Source organism: Mesoplodon densirostris, chromosome 3 (genome assembly GCF_025265405.1).
Source record: "Mesoplodon densirostris isolate mMesDen1 chromosome 3, mMesDen1 primary haplotype, whole genome shotgun sequence".
Lineage (NCBI taxonomy): Eukaryota > Metazoa > Chordata > Mammalia > Artiodactyla > Ziphiidae > Mesoplodon > Mesoplodon densirostris.
In genome coordinates, this window is record NC_082663.1 from 7,786,356 (window position 1) to 7,803,844 (window position 17,489).

General features: G+C 38.8%; 2 protein-coding genes across 2 annotated transcripts in view; both read right to left on the bottom strand.

Moving 5' to 3' along the window:
- The window catches only part of SEMA5A (semaphorin 5A), a 304,838-nt gene that overhangs the window by 22,864 nt on the left and 264,485 nt on the right, over window positions 1-17,489 (bottom strand). The window lies entirely within an intron of this gene.
- Window positions 16,058-17,334, bottom strand: LOC132485102 (putative RNA-binding protein Luc7-like 2). The gene has a single exon (XM_060091582.1). It carries the CDS (start codon window positions 17,331-17,333, stop codon window positions 16,158-16,160), a length of 1,176 nt encoding a protein of 391 aa, XP_059947565.1. The 5' UTR covers window position 17,334; the 3' UTR covers window positions 16,058-16,157.

Genomic DNA, 17,489 nt, shown 5'->3' on the forward strand with positions numbered 1-17,489 from the left:
TCTTGCTTCCATTCTCTGGCCCACACTGATGCTCCCCATCCCCACACCAACACACACTGGAAAACAGATGATTTCATTTTTCTTTGTTTACAGCATGTTTTATTATGGCATCTTTTGGATGCTGCCTCTTAAGTGAAAAAATAACCCCAATGGATGCCATAAACTCAATCATGTGAAATACTAGACAGAACATGTGTGTGTTCTTTTTCACTGGAATGGAGACCACGTAATAGGAATGCAGGCCCAGTGTGTGGCAACACTGCCAGCCCCAGATTGAAAATGCCATATGCATTCCCTTCATCACTCTGCGCCAGCCTGGCTGGGCAAGTGTCCAGGGGCGGCTGGCTCCTTGCCTAAATGGACTTAAAACATATGCTGTTTATGGACCCCTGCTTTTAGCATTAACAAGTTTGACATCACCTACAAAATAGTAAGATCCCATGTCTCAAAAAACAAACACAGAGGGTCCTCCCAGTAATTCTGAGCTTCCTTGCACTAGAAATTTCACCTGTTCTATGGAGATGAAGTGTTTTTTTGAAGCAGATGAATAGAAAATATATCTTAAAGCCTGGGTTGGCCTCTGTGTACTGGTAAAATGCTCAGAAGGGTGGGGGGATGGTGGCAGCTGTCACATGTCCCAGAGGTGGGTACACCTCAAGGGCGAAGAAGATCAATTCAGGCCCGTTAGACCTGAACCTCTGATAACAAAGTCTGTTCTTATGTTCCATTAGCTCCTCACTGTACAAAATCCAACAGGAGTCTCAGGACCTCTCCTTTCAACTGCCTTTTAAGACCTGATTATGATGCATTCATTTAAAATATCAAATTATGAAATACTGAAAAATGGTATGACTGATCTGTTTTATATTAATGACCAAAATTATAAAGTGGTGCAATTCAGTGGTGAGTAGTTGTATGGCTTAACTGAGCCTGTATGCTCCGATTTACTGAGGAACTGCTGCTATAAGTAAAATAGAGAGATGGTGACAATCCAAGCAAACCCAAATTTGAATGGAACTTGAACAGCATTATATTTGATGCTAAAAAGAGAAATTATTTTAAAAGGGATTTCAGGTATATTATTATACCTGTCACATAGGATTCTTAATATTCTGGTGGAAAATATTAGATAAGAATGGTTAATAAATCAATCTCACTGCTGCTATATATCCAAAGGAATTAAAATCAGGATCTCAAAGAGATATCTACACTTCCATGTTCATTACAACATTACTCACAATAACCAAGATATAGAAACAACATAAGTGTCTAGTGATGAATTAATGGATAAAGAAGATGTGAGACAGACAGACAGACACACAAACACACACACACACACACACACAGTGGAATATTATTCAGTCACGAGAAAGAAGGAAATCTTGCCATTTACAACAACTTGGTTGGACCTTGAGGGCATTATGCTAAGTGAAATAAGTCAGACAGAGAAAGACAAATTCTGTATGCTCTCACTTATACATGGAATCTAAAAATGCCAAACCCAGAGAAACACAGAGCAGAGTGGAAGTTACCAGGGGCTGGGGAAAATGGGGAAATGTGGGTCAAAGGATACAAACTTCCAGTTATAAGATTATCAAGTTTGGGGATCTAATTTACAGCATGGTGATTATAGCTAATGATACTGTATCATATACTTGAAAATTTCTAAGAAAGTAGATCTTAAATATTCTCACCACAGTAAAGAAATGATAATTTTGTGACAGGATGGAGGTGGTAGCTAATGCTATGGTGATAATCATTTTGCAATTTATAAACGTATCGAATCAACACATTGTGCACCTTAAGCTTACACAATGTTATGTGTCAATTATATCTCAATAAAGCTGGAAAAAAATAAAGACAGGAGCTGATGCAAGGACAAAAAAGAAAAAAAAATGTCAAGAACAACAAAGGAAAAAATAAACATGGTTACTACATCAATTTTAAACAGTTCTCCTAACATGTTGCCTATGTTTTATGTGTCCCATTCAACAGTGATACAACCATCCATTTAAAAGTTTAATCTGGAGACCTGGGAGGCACCTGGCTGTTCTCCCTCACCTCTAGGCCAAGTCCTATAGATATGGCCTCTTAGGCTCCTTCTCTCTTCCTCATCTCAACTGTCTCTTTTCTAATTCAGGCCACCGTCATCTCAGTCCTGTTTCACAGAATCAAAGCGTGTATTTCACTGACATTTAATTGTGTATTTATAAGTCTGCCTCCACAAATAGATTGTAAATTTGTCAAGAGCAAGAACTTTGCCATATTTATTTTATATTACCAGTACTAAATATAATACTATATATTTTTTGTGAATGGCTAAATCAATTCACAAATAAGCCCATTCTGGTGGAATCTGCATAAATCTGGGGAAAAATTAGATGGTTAAGCAGGGCCCCATTTTGCTGTTTATTTTTCCTTTGAGAAAACTAAAATATCTTACATTCCATAGGTTGAAAGTAAAATAGATGGTAACAATCCAAGAAAAACTTTGATACCATGTGTTTAGCACAAAATAAGAAAATTACCCTTAAAGTGTTTGCATCAATAGCTGAATATGTGAACTAAATATATTCTCGTATGGAATATGTATGGTTTCCATATGTAGTTATCAAATTCTCTTTCAGTAACTAAGTTGTTACACTCTGAAACAGAAAGCCATTCTGCACCAGAGGAACGAGAGAGTAATGCAGCTGTGCTTGCGAAGGTCCAAGGTACTGAAGCATATGTACAGAGGTAGATCTGTGACCCCAGGAGCTTGTGGAAGCAGAGCACAGATTGACAGGAAATCCTGGAAATTAGTTTAGTGGTCCCAGCAAGGAAGAGAAAGAAAAGGGAGACAGTGCATTCAAAGTTATAATGCCACGGAATGACTTCTGCTTCCAAACAACATGGGGTAACAGAAATGGGATGAACTCTCTCACCAAGAATAACTTTAAAATACATGAAACAAGAGTTCGTAAGACATCGGACGTCAGGCAATGAGGGACAGTGATCACCAAGATTCGGAGCCATGAGGTGAGCTCCACAACTGACCCAGCCTACAACCTTGAGAAAGTTTCCAGGTGATGGTGGAGGAAGAAGAGACTCAGGCCCAGACTAGTGACTGGGGAGACAGAACTGGGAGGTAAAGGAAGCCAAAGGGGCCTGGGTTCTCAGCAGGAGAGGGCTGCACAAAGAAGAAACTCCAGTTATGCACAGCTCCCCCGTTAGGTATTCAGTTGAGTAAAAACCTGTGAATATAAGTGTATGAAGAAACTACACATGGGTGGGGAAAGACCCACCTGAAAAGATCAGAGGGAACAGTGCACACCACTCATATAGGGCTGAGGATACTGCTTGTTCCTAAGAGTCAGACTGAAAAGCTTCATAATTCTCCTCACATCAGTTAGGGTACCAGGAAGGGTCTTGTCTCCACCGTGGGGAAAAAGCACCCCAGACTAAACTCTGCTCTGATCTCAACTAACAAAGCTTACAAGCAAAAACCAAAAAGATCAAACTAGTTTCACATAACTTGATCTTGTTCCAAAGGAGAGTTCTTGCATAATTTGGGGAATACAAAAGTGTCCAACGTACAACAAGGAAAAGGTCACAGTGTCTTACATCTAATCTAAAATTACCAGGTATGCAAAGAAGCTGCTAAAAAAACACAACTTATAATGAGGAGAAAAATCAGTCAATTGAAATTGGCACAGGAAGGCCACAGATGCCAGAATTTGTAGTTAAGAATATGCAAAACTGTTATTATAACTGTATCGCATATGTTCAAGGAGCTAGAAGAAAGACAGCCTGTTAAGTAGAAACATGGAAGATATAAGGAAGAAATAAAATCAACTATACACAACATTCTATGAGGTCGACTTTAATCTGATATAAAAAACCAGACACAGACATAAGAAGGAAAGAAAACTACGTGTGAATATTCCCCATTAACTTAGACACAAAAGTGCTTAACAGGATTTTAATAAGCAAAACTCCAAATTATTTAAAAAGGTTAATAGCTCATAATTATGTAGGGAGTATGTCAAGTGTGCAGGGTTCATTAACATTTAAAATTGAATCAAGGTAATTCTTATTAACAGTCTAAAAAGTAAACCCATATGGACGTCTCAATAGATACAGAAACGTCATTTGATAAGATGTCCAAACCCACTCCTTATAGAAACTCTCAATCAACTAGGATAGAAATAAACTTCCTAAATCTGACAAAGGACATTTATTAAAAACATACAAGCAACATCTTAAAGGTTAAAGCCCGCATACTTTATTTTAAAGCTGAAGAATATAAGATCAATATAAAATATTAAGTCTGTTTCTATGTACTAGCAATGAGGAGTCATAAATTAAAAGAATGCCATTTACAATGCTATCAAAAATATGAAATACTTAGGAGCAAGTCTCATAAAATATGTGCATGACTTGTACACTTAAAGGAAACTTAATCTTCTAAATGATCTATAGAATCAATGCAGTCTTAGTCACAATTCCAGAAGGCCTCTTAAAAAAATAAAATTTGACAAGCTAATTCTAAAATTCACATAGAAATACAAAGTATCTATCAATAGAATAGCAAAAGCATTTTGCAAAGAAAGGACATTGTTGGAGAACTTACACAACCTGACTTCAAGATTCATTATAAAGGTAAAATAATCAAAATGCTGTGGCATTAAGATTGAAAGATTGAGCAAAGGAGTGGAATGAAAAGCCCAGAAATAGACCCGCATGCATATGGCTTATTGATTTTTCAAAAAAGGTACAAAGGCAATTTAGTGGTAAAAGCAGTCGTTTCATCAAATGGTGCTGGAACAATTTGATATCCATATGTGAAAACCTGAACTTTGATCAATAACTTGCTCTACCCATGATAATAAACTTAAATAGATCATAGAACAATATCTAAAAGCATAAAACATATAGAATAAAACCTAGGAGAATATTTCTGTAACCTTAGGTTAAGCAAAGATTTCCTAGATACAGTGCCAAAAGCATCAGTCATAAGAGGTAAAAATAAGTTGTGTTAATCAAAATCAAAAACCTCTACTTTTGAGAGACACTGACTGTTAAGAGGATGAAAGACTAGTCACACATGGGAGAGAATATTTGCAAACCAGTTATCTGATAAAAGGCTCATATACATTATACATTTAAAAACTTAAAACTCAACAATAAAAGAAAAAAAAAACAGTATAAGCATTGTCAAGTGTTATGGAGAGACATTTCACCAAAGAAGATATACAGATGGCAAAAAAGCATATGTAAAGGTACTTAACATTTTTTTTAAGAATAAAAGTAAATTAACACAGATATAGGGAACAAATGTATGGACACCAACGGGGGAAAGTGGGGCGGGGTGGTGGTGGTGTGATGAATTGGGAGATTGGGATTGACATATATACAGTAATATGTATTAAATGGATAATTAATAAGAACATGCTGTATAAAAAATAAAATAAAATTTAAAAAAAGAATAAAAGTAAATTAAAACCACCACACACTTATTAGAATGGCTAACATGAAACAGAACAAAAGAAACCTTGAACCTGACAATATCAAATGCTGATGAGCTTGCAGAGCAACAGGAACTCTCATATCCTGCTAGTAGGAATGTAAAATGACACAATTGCTTTGAGAACTATTTGACACTTTGCTAAAAGCTTAAACATACACTTACCATATGACCTAGACATTTTCCTGCTAGATATTTACCCAAGAGCAAAGAAAGGATATGTCCATACAAATACTTGTACATGAATGTTCACAACAGCTTTATTTGCAATAGCCAAAAACTGGAAACAATGCATATACCCATCAGCAGGTAAATATCTAAGCAAATCATATCCAAATAAGAGACTACTCAATAATAAAAAGAACTGAACTGTTGTTATATTCAACATAGAAGAATCTGTAAAGAATTGTGCTGCATGAAAGAAGCTCCCAAAAAAGGAATGACAATGTATAATTCCATTCACATAAAATCATGAAAAGTGAAAACTATGTAGAATCAAAATGATGAGTGGTTACCTGAGACTAGGGAGGGCAGGGAAGTATATGAGGGAGGGGTTACAAAAGGAAACAGGAAACTTTTGAGTTGATGGACACATTCATTATCTTGTGTTGATGATTGCATGGATGAACATTTTTGTTAAAACTTATCAAATGTTAACATGTGCAGTATATGGTATACCAATCATACTCAATAAAATATTAAAAACTATGTGGTAACTGAAAGACAATTCTCTTTCTAAAAAATGGTGGTTATTTTGCTAATTTAGAAGTGACACTCAAAACAGTTGTCTTTGCATGCACCTGCACACAAACTAAGATTACAGTTATTTTATGGCGTCCATGCTGGAATATTTGAGACCGAATGTAACTACTAAGTATTTGTAGATAAATGTTTCATAAATATAAAATGTGCATGATCAAGCCAATTTTACCTGTCATCCCACATCCCACATTGTATGATAGAAAATGTTATTTTCTATCATACAATCAGCCAGTGTAGCAACTGCCTGTTTAACCTACATATGCATGTGCATCAACTGCATTCTTTATCTTATTCCTCTTACAATCAGTTTCTTTAGCTTCAGTGCATTTTCATGCTGATACAGGTCTTTGAACATGAAGGAGTTAAAATTATCTTCCATGGGGTTTGGAGATGTTTGTGAGTCACAGGATGGCTTGGAGAAGGAGCACTCAGCCCCAAGGCCACCTTCTAACTTACTGTATAATCCTTGGCAAATCTTTTGAACATATCTTAATCCGTTCAGGCTGCTATAACAAAATAGCATAGACTGAGTGGTTTATAAACAACAGGAATTTATTTCCCACCATTCTGGAGGCTAGAAGTCCAAGATCAGGGTGTCAGCATGGTTGGGTGAGGGTCCGCTTCTGGGTCATGGATGTCTCTTTTTATCCTCACATGATGAAAGGGGCTAGCTGGCTCTCTGGGGCCTCTTTTATAAGGACACCAATCCCACTCATGGGGGCTCCATTCTCATGATCTAATCACCTCCCAAAGGCTCCACCTCCTACTACCATCACCTTAGGCATTAGGGTTTCAACACATGGATTTTTGGGGGACACAAGCATTCAGCCTATAGCAGAACACACTGCAACAAATGCCAAATGAAGGGTTACACAAGATGATCTCAAAGTACTTAACAAACACATTTTGGAATACACTATCTTACTTTTAATTTAGTCGGCCAACCCAAAATAAATATTCAGTGCACGCACTTGAATCTGGTTCATAGAAAGTAAAACGATTTGATATCCAAAGGCTACATGACAATCTACGCTAGCTACTTTGAAGAGGGGATGCTGATTTAGAGATTTTAGAGAATGTTCTTGTTTTATTTCCATTACTATTATTAGTCATTAAAGGCCCAATGAAATAAAATAGAAATACTCTTTAAAATGTGAAAGCAATATTGGAACAAAAAGAGTGAATATTTTTAAGTAGAAAATCCCACTGTTCTATTGCAGTAACTGCTTGCATTTCAGCCGACCTCCTCTGGGTGGCCACAGTCCTCTCTTTGGCCACGTTCATAAATCTTTACTGTGTCACTTGTTTGCCTAAGGGTCTCCCAATCCTGCAAGCTTTTTGAGGTTAAGCCTGGGGCTGATGCAACTTCCTTCCTCATTTGGGTGACTTGCAGCACTTCTGGCTCCAAAGGGGGAGAGAATTGAGATGAACATCTCAAGGGCTTTCAAATGGGTGCATTTACCAATATTTTCAACAACCCATCAACCTGCATTCTTCTAAGTGCAGAAAAAGCAGCAAAATATTCCTCTGCTTTCATATTAAAAAAAGATGTGTGTGCCTGTGTGTGTTAGATTATATGCATGTGCATATCTATAAAAATGGAGCTGGCTTTCCTCCTTACACATACTTTTAGGCATTCCTTTTTATAACACTGTAGAGATCCCAAGAGAATAAGAAAATCAGTGCTGTTGCTGGTAATCTTTTTTATTATAGAGGCTGTGATTTGTGGGCACTCTATAAACTTACATCTCAAATGAGAAGATCCATTTATTTGGTTTATTCTCTCACTATCATGCCCTTAAATTCTTAGTCCCTGAGAGCGAACATCAAGAATTCAGATATCTTTTTTTTTTTTTTCTGGCAAATACCTTGCAACAAGAGGAGAAACTACTTTTAGTTAGGAGTGAAAGCCTACCATTGGGAAAAATGTTTCCTTCCCAAACTGACCATTGAAATGGGTGACCTTGAGCAAAAAAGTCCATGCTTTATTTCCATTCCTCCATTTTTAAAGAAAAAAAAATGCTTAACTGTAATATACTTGCTTCAGAATATTTGGACCTATTTTAAGAGTTCTTATGAGGAATTTCGGAAGAACAAGAGTAAATAACACAAACCAAACTGACGTTGCATTATTTAAGATTGAGGCTTTGAAAGGACAACTCATGGGGCATTGCTTTTACACTACTACATGGGGGCAGTTGCCCTGGATTCTTTTAAGTACAAAAAAAACCGATAGTCACTTGCTTTCTTACTAGAAAATGATCGTGTGTGTGTGTGTGTCTGTGTGTGTGTGTGGGTGTGTGTCTCACCACCTCACTGTACATATACAACTGTAGAAAAACATGGCTTAAGAAAAGAAAGAAAAAATACTCCCTATCATCATAGGATTTGGATGTTATGGTTATAGGCATATTTGTGTGGGCTAAAGTGAATTAATTTCTTGGCAAGAAGATGCAAAATCAAATTAGAATAATGGAGTGGTTATGGAAAATTCAGTCATGAAAACACAGGCTAACACCATACTCATGGTTTGGGCAAACCCTAATTAAAAAAATTAAATGTATTAAAAACTGTTACTTAGCAGCCTAGGCAACCGTTGGTATTTTACTAACACCTGGTTATTAGTCTGTGGTTTGATAAGTAAACATTTATTTCATATATAAATTAATTTCTAAAATAATTTCTTTTGAGCTTTTGAGAAATGTATTAAAAATAAATGTGAGGGCTTCCCTGGTGGCACAGTGGTTGAGAGTCCGCCTGCCGATGCAGGGGACATGGGTTCGTGCCCTGGTCCAAGAAGATCCCACATGCCGTGGAGCAGCTAGGCCCGTGAGCCATGGCTGCTGAGCCTGTGCGTCCAGAGCCTGTGCTCCGCAACGGGAGAGGTCACAGCAATGAGAGGACTGTGCACCGCAAAAAATAAATAAATAAATATATAAATAAATAAATAAATGTGAGTCAGATGGTGTTGATAAATATATACAACTTGTTTTTACCTGACCATTGACTGCAAAGTAATTAAATACCATTTTCCTGTTTTAGATAATTTGAATGCTTTTATTTTTTCTTTATTCTGCATGTGTAGCTAAAGGAACGTAGGCCAAAACAGAATTGTAATGTCTTTTTCTATTTGCTTACTCAACTGACAAAATTCCTAAAGACGTCAGTTTCCTTCTGCCTTTCATCAGGCATGGAGGGTTGAGTAGTCCTACTTGGAGCTTTGGGAGCAGCTGGTCTATTTGTCCTTAGTCACCTCCACCCCGATTCCTTGATTATGGCACAGCTATGATCTTAAGGGTGCTCTGACAGTAAGCACCCACTCGCAGACTCTGGGAGGCAGAATTCTCACATGCCTCCAAGAGCCCCACCACCTGGGTATCACATCTTATGTAATGCCTTTCCTGTGAGTGTGGGTGGGTTCTGTGAAAGTGACAGCAGAGTGAGGTTCCCCCTAATCTAAGACCTCCTTGTAGTGGACAAAAGACAGATTCTCCTGCTGGCTTTGAAAATGTTGGCTGCCACATTGTAAGGGGACCACATGGTTAGGACCTGAGGGCAGCCAATAGGAACTGACGACATCCTCCTACCTACAGCCAGAAGAAAACGAGGACCTCAGTCCCCGAACTTCAGGTCACTGTGTTTGAGTGAAACAATGTTGGGTAAATGTCTTTTGTTTAAGGGCATGAACAGAATTTAAGATGGTGTTCTGTTCCTTCCATGGAAGAGCTTTTCCTAAAGTGTATCTTCATGGGGTGCTCATTGTGCTACAGAGACAAAAGCATCTGTTGTCAGGAGGGACTGAGAAGCTCTGGGTTCAACAGAGTTAAATGGGTTTCATCAAACCAGGAGTGCTCAGAGCTGATCCTGCAGCCCTTTTTGTAGAGCTTCTCAGGGAACCAGAGTGGAATAGAGGGCACCTTAGCAAATGCTGTCAGAGAGGATGCTACCGGGAATCAAACAAGTTCTCAAAAGGTGAGAGCAGTTTTCTCATCAGAGGACTGATTCTACAATCAACTTCATTGATTCAAAACTGAAAATAGGGGTGTGTCCCCAGAGTTTTGAAGTTGTATGGAAGTGCTCCCTCTTCTGCCAACCTAACCAGGATTTAAAAGATTGAGGATGCAGTCCTACATTCATAAAATCCTTAGCCCACTTGACTCCATGTTCTAATCAGGAAAGCCATCTAGAATATCCTTCTCCTTCAAGTCTGTTGGTGGGCGGCTTTCCAGAAAGTGTATGATGTATAGGGAGGTGGCACTTCATTTGTCTAGCTCCTCCAATGACTTCCAGTCTGAGTTTATTTATAAGTGGGGTAATCAGTTCTTATTGTGAAACCCTTTGCTCATTTCCAAGTTCATTGCCTTATGTGATAACCAGGGGAGGCCACCAGGTCTTAACCTTAACCTAGGGCCTCAGCTTTCTCATCTGAAAAATGGGCACATAAAGAAACATCTTTGGGAGTTCCCTGGTGGCTCAGTGGTTAGGAATCTGCCTGCCAATGCAGGGGACATGGGCTGGAGCCCTGGTCCGAGAAGATCCCACATACCGCGGGACAACTAAGCCCGTGCGCCACAACTACTGAGCCTGTGCTCTAGAGCCCATGAGCACAACTACAGAGCCCACGAGCCACAACTACTGAGCCCACATACCACAACTACTGAAGCCCACGTGCCTAGAGACCGTGCTCCGCAACAAGAGAAGCCACTGCAATGAGAGGCCCGTGCACCGCAACAAAGAGTAGCCCCTGCTCGCCGCAACTAGAGAAAGCCCACGTGTAGCAACAAAGACCCAACACAGCCAAAAATAAATAAAAATTAATTAATTAATTAATTTAATTAAATTAAATTAAAAGAAACACATCATAATTACCGGGGAGTGTTAACAAGATAAGGTGTTCACAGTGATTAGCAGGAATCCTGGCATATGGGGCATCTTTGGTCTGCACAGAAGCCTGGAAATGAAGATGGGGTGCAGAATGTGAAAATATTAGGGGTTCTGTAAAGTTGGTCACTAGCAATCTTGAGAAATCATCCTCTGTCCAAGAAAATGCGGATGATCACAAAAACCCCTAATGATCCCAGCAAGGTTACACACAAGGGAATGGATTTACCTAACTGGCAAAAAAAGGTTTAACCTTAACTTGCATCCAAGTTTCCATGTACATCATTTCACTCTCGTGGTAATGTGATCATCCAGCAGAGAATTATCTTCGAAATTTGTTCCTAACTGAGTTTACATGAAGCTGACATTTTATCAGTTCACATTCCTTAAATAATTAGTTAAGATTTCATGTTCTAGAAGATAGAAGTAGGAAGATTTATTTAATCTAAAATTCCTACACCATGAATGATGCATTTGGAACATTCACTGCTAAGGTCAAAGTTCTTCTGTCATTTCCTTTCACCGGTATGGAAATGTTCAGAACTCTTGGGTATTCTTTTGGCTCTCTAAGCTGGGATCCCATCATTTAATGGATCTGGGAAATGAAAAACACGTATGTTTTATCAACATCTTTGCTTAGAATTTAAAGTGCAAGGAACCCTTTTATGGCTCTTCTTTTGGCCAATTTATCTTGGGAAATTATGGTCCTCAAATAAAGTTGTGTAAATGACTTTCTTCTTATAATTCAGATTAACTAGGTTTCTATTACCTCATGAATTTTTCCTGCCAGAAATTATGGGTAATGTTCTAAGTATCTAAATTTAAACAATTATATTTTTGAAATTAAAAGTCAAAGTAATATTGTACAAACGACGTTTTCAATGAACAACACAGTCATGAAAATAGAAGTATTATGTTATCCGTCTGCTCATCCATTAATCCTATTCCAGTAATCACTGTTGGAGCATCTATACCTCGTGCAAGATGCTAAGCTACATCCTCAGGGGATCTTAGATGTTAGTGGTGAAAATGAACAGGGGAAGTTCAAGGTGGACAAGTGTAAGTGCCATTAAGTCCCACACCAACTGTGTCATGGGAATTAAGATGCAGGGGGGACTTGATCTTAAATCACATGAGGACACAGTAATTGACACTGTGGCCAATGCCATGGGCCACTCGGCCTGGGGTTCTGTGTCTGACAGACTGACCCGTTTTATACCAAGGGGTGTATTACTCCCCAGCCACAGCATCAGAGGTTGGACGCACCCAACAGCTTAGTTGCCTTGAGCAACCAATTCTGGCTAAATTATCCATGCCTTCATAGTACAATGTCACTGCTAATACAAAACAAATGAAAACCCCAGTGCAATCTTATCCACTTTAAGTTTCAAGTTTTGACTACAGAAAATAAAAAACCAACAGGTTAAAATATAAGTTGTCAAAAGAGTTGGGTATGCGTCCATATTTTTTCTTAATAAAGTTAAAATTTGTTATACCCCAAATTTATAAATGTTCAGAACGTATGCACAGGGTCCCAGCAGCAGGCCTGATGAAAAGAGGAAAGTGTGACAGTAACCTGCTCAGGACTGTGGTCACAACTGATGGCCAAGGTCATTCCAAGGCCTGGGTGGTGTCTCCAGATCATCATTACTCTACTGGCTTTCCTCTCAAAGCTGGGAGCTACACTCACAAGAGACGACCAATCTCTCAGCAAAGGAGACTCGTTTCAACCTGAGGATAAAGGCGTTGCTCTTTCTTGGTAGAGTCACAATCTTAAGGCGGTAATATAAATATATAACAACTTTCCTAATATCGTTTTCAAATAGACTATCACAAAAGTGAATGATGTTTCTCAAATGAACTATCACAAGAATGAATATTCTGTCTAAATGAAGTAACAACACCATAACACAATCATTTGTCTAAGACCGCTCTTGATGGATTTATTTCTAAGATTTATAAACTTCTCTCCCAGAACTTAACAGCTTATTGATGTCTTGGGGTTATAATTAAATTTATTTATTACTGACAATACTATTAATGCATTTTGTTTGTTGCTCTTGCTGTTTTCCAGAGTCTAAACACATTTCTCACATTTGCTTGAATTTTTTTTTCCATAACCTGAGTTTTCAGCCACAGCTCTGCTGTCTTATGCCCCCGCTTCTCATGGCCCTCTTTCTCCCTCCATCTATGTGATATTCTGGACAATGGATCATTAAGCTGATTGGAGCACACAGCAAAGAGAACAGGAAGAACTTGTGAGGACTTGGAGTCTGTGCCACAAGGCTGGACAGCAAGACCTTTGTACACACCTGCTTCCTAAACCTGGCCTGACCCTGGCTGCCAGCATTGATGTGGCTGCTTTCCCTTCAATGAGGACTGCGGTAGAATTAGGATATTGAAGATGTTAAGTTCAAACTTATAAGTTAAACAATTCTGGCCTTTAATATACTTAACATGTGGCTATGATGCAAAACAGTTGACCTAGAAGTTTGCTATAAAAAATAATTGTCCAAATCAACTTTTAATGACTGATCTACATTATGGATTTTCATCTACTTAAATATAATTTGAACATCTATAAATTCCTAATATACAATATGGTGATTAAATTATTAAGTGGGTAAAATTCCATCAAATCCATATATTTGTCAAAGATATTGATTTATCCTGATGTAAGTTGTACATTCCTTAGATTTTAGCCATACAAAACTTTCCAATTGTCACTATATAAACACACTTGTATGTGTGTGTGTGTGTGTGTGTATATGTGTATATATATATATATATATATATATATATATGAAAACAGAAAAACTTATAATGGAGGTCACTTATGTGGAAGTTCCTATATGAAGATTATCTAAACCAATAAATGTGGCTACAAGTCTCTTGTTCTAGAATGTTACTTCTTTAATAAAGCAGGGACGTTTCTTGTTTAAAGTTATCTTTCAGTACTATAGAAAATGTCCCAGTTAAAATATTTAGTATTCTGTACTGTGAATGACTTTAAAATTCACTTTTTCTCTTCTAGGAAATGTAAAATTTAAGCAAGACTACTGACTGCTTCCTGCTTCAATTTATATTCATTTAGGCAAAAAAATAAAATCATAAGGTGGCTGAATAAAAATTCCCATCCTTCCAAAATATGACTGAAGTATCTCTAAATTGCTTGATTTTCCTACAAATATAAGTATATTGAATAAGAAAAATAACCGGTATGTTAGGGTGACTATAGACATCTAAGTTGTCTCTTACGTTGTGACAGAAAAAAGTTTTGTTTTCTTCTTTTCGATCATTTCTCAGTGTTAGAGGTTATTTGGCTTTATGATACCATGAAAGGTCCTTGCCCATATTCAGACAGAGCATTACAGTCAGGGGAGTGAGATGTGCAGTTTTTTCAAACAAGAGTTTATATGGGCAGGCAGGAGTGACACCAGCAGCTAGAAGCCTAAATGTGTATTAATATATAGAATATGCAGTTATATATGAACTATATATATATATAATTTCACAAAATTATAGTCAAGGTCGTATACAAGGAGGCTCTACTGTAAGACAGTCTGCATGGTGGAGGTAGCAGCCTCGACAAACGCTGGCTAATTAGTGTTAACTGCATTTCCGTGACTCCATGTTACCGGCAGGATAAAGCCCAAAGTGCTCAGCTTTCCAGACTCAAAAAATTAGATCCAATGCACTGGCTCAACCCCTCCCATCCTGTGGCCTGTATCCGAGCCATGTGGCACTGTCTTAAAGACCCACAAATACACACTGTGGCTTCAGGCCTCTCTGCCTTTGCTGTTGCTGCCTTTACTGTAAAATATGATTCTCCTATATTTACCTGAAAACACCACTCCCTCCTTCACGTCACATTGTGCCCTGGAAAGTAACAGATGAAGGATTCAGCACCACAAGGACCTGTCTGCACAGGGGTGTCTCCAGTGGTTTATGAAGACACCTGCTACCTAGTTCTCGTGTTCTGCTTCTAGCTCAGCACTGGACACTTGCTGCTTGTCACACAGCAGAAGACCTCCTGGCCCTTCCTCCATCAAATATGGCACTAATGGGGTCCATGCATCTGAAAACCAGCCTTAGCTCCTGTATTATTGATAACTTTTCCTCAACTGTCTGCAAAATCTTAAAAACATGGAATAATCTTTTTTTTTTTAACTAGACAAGTTACAGTTTAATGATGGTGGTGGTGATTTTCATTTTATTATTTTTTACAATAAGGGTGTAATCTTTATACTCCACACACACAAAATAAAACAAGAAGTGCTTATGAAAGAGTCCCTGCCCCCACCCCCCATCACAAAACATCCTGAACGTAGCTATTTAATAGAACAGAAAAATCAAGACATGTTTGATTTCAAAATTTCAATAAAAAAGCAAAGCATGTAATGCAACAGCTGTTCAACTTCCCACTCTAAAATAGGCACCGTTAGACAAACAAAACTCCCAGTATTTTAAATTTCTCCAGCACACATTCCAGTATAAATGTTCTGAACTGTAATCAGCTAGTAATTAACAATGGGAATAGAACCTTAGAACAGAAGTTATATTGCTTCCCTGCACCCCTTTCTCTTACAATTAGAGGGTAGAGGTATCAGGGGATACAGAGTCAAAGGAAGAAGGATTAAAAAGAAATTCCCAAAGTTGCTGTTTTTTGGACAAGAAAGGAAGACAGCATTTTACAAATGTTCAAAAAATCCCAAGGCAAGTAACACAATTCATTCACTATCACTCCTACTAGAAAGAATAAAGACATCAGCATCTTATTGTATAAAACTGTACTTTCAGAAGTGTATTACAAGTTCACCAGAAACTATGGATGTAGTTTTAGGCTTCATCAAAGAAAACAAGTTCAGATCAAGTTAGATGCTATACACCTAGACTAGCTGGATCAGTGTCTGGAACTACTCACTGTGTCACCCTGAACAGCTGTAAACTAAACAATAGTATGTAACTCCAGAGGAAGCTTAAGGATTGAGGATATGTACACAGCTAATTATATCTCCCCTGCTTCACGCTCTTCAGAGCTCCCCCTGTCTTCTGATCTGCCATTAGCGCTCTCATAGGACCGCTTCTTATGTTTTCGATCTCTGTCACGAGGTGATCTGTCTCTTGAATTCCTGTCTCTGTCACGTGATGCTAAGTCTTGTTCTCTGAATCTCTCTTTTGAGGATCTCCTCCTGGATTGCTCTCTGCTCCTGTCTCTAGAACTGTGCCCACTTCTCTGGCGGCTGCGGCTGCGACCATGGCTGCTGGAGCGGGACCTGTGGCGATGGCGTTTCTCCCGGGATTTGGATAGAGTTCTCCTTTTCCGTTCCCATGACACGGAGCGAGACCTATGTCTGCAGTGCTCTCTGGACCTGGATCTTTTAGGATTCTTGCTATGTGATCGAGACCTCCTCAGCTTCTCCCTTTCTTCTCTCTCCCTTTCTTCTTTTTTTAGGCATTCCTGGTTTCTTTTCTCCTGCTTCTCAGCTACAACTCTCTTTAATTCTTCAAGCTTCTCTCTTATTTCAATAAATCTCATGTGCAGTTTACCCCCAAAATGATCAGCCAGTCGTCTGTCATTATCATCAAGACCTAAGTAGGCAGAGCAAACTTCACAGACTCGAAGTTTCTGCTGCTGGAAACTGGAAGCTGGCATAGATTCCCAATAAACTGCCTCTGCTTCTCTTTTCTTTGCCCGTGCTTTCTCTACTTCATCCATTACTTTCTGGGATTCCTCCACATTCCCTTCAGCTCCTAGCTGTTCCACTTTAGCCAACAATTTACCGATTTCTTCATTTAACTCATGAACATGTTCTGCCTTTGCTGCAACTTCAGCACTGATCTCTTCCTGAGTTTCTGCTAATCTTTTCTTAGCCACTTCTGTTCTTCGATCACAATCTGCAATGAATGACTGCAGATGATCCATAGCATCGAGTTCAAAGAAAAAATCTTGTTCTTTGGATGCAATTTCATAATCTGCTCTTAAAGCCAGGTCATGGACTTTCAGACATTTTCCAAGATCCCTTCTAGTTTTAGACAGGACATCATGGGGGCAACAATTCAGAAGGTGACTTTTGCATACTCTGTCATCACTGAATTTGATTCGTTGACGAGTAGTATCTCCGTCCCGGGAGGTGCCCATCAACTGGTCCAGCATCGTGCGCATGTGGGCCTGCGCCGACATGGCGGCGGAGTAGTAGGCGGACGGATGGGGGTGGGGCGCAGAGCGGGTCCTCTCTGGCCGGGGGACAAGGGGAAGGGGTGGGGAAAGGTGAGACGCTGTGTCGGTTGCCACCGCTGCCTCGAGGCGTGCGGAAAAGGGAGCGGGAGGGGTTGCAGG

Excerpts from the sequence above, each read along its gene's own strand:
- LOC132485102 (XM_060091582.1), bottom strand. The coding sequence starts at position 17,333 with ATGTCGGCGCAGGCCCACATGCGCACGATGCTGGACCAGTTGATGGGC.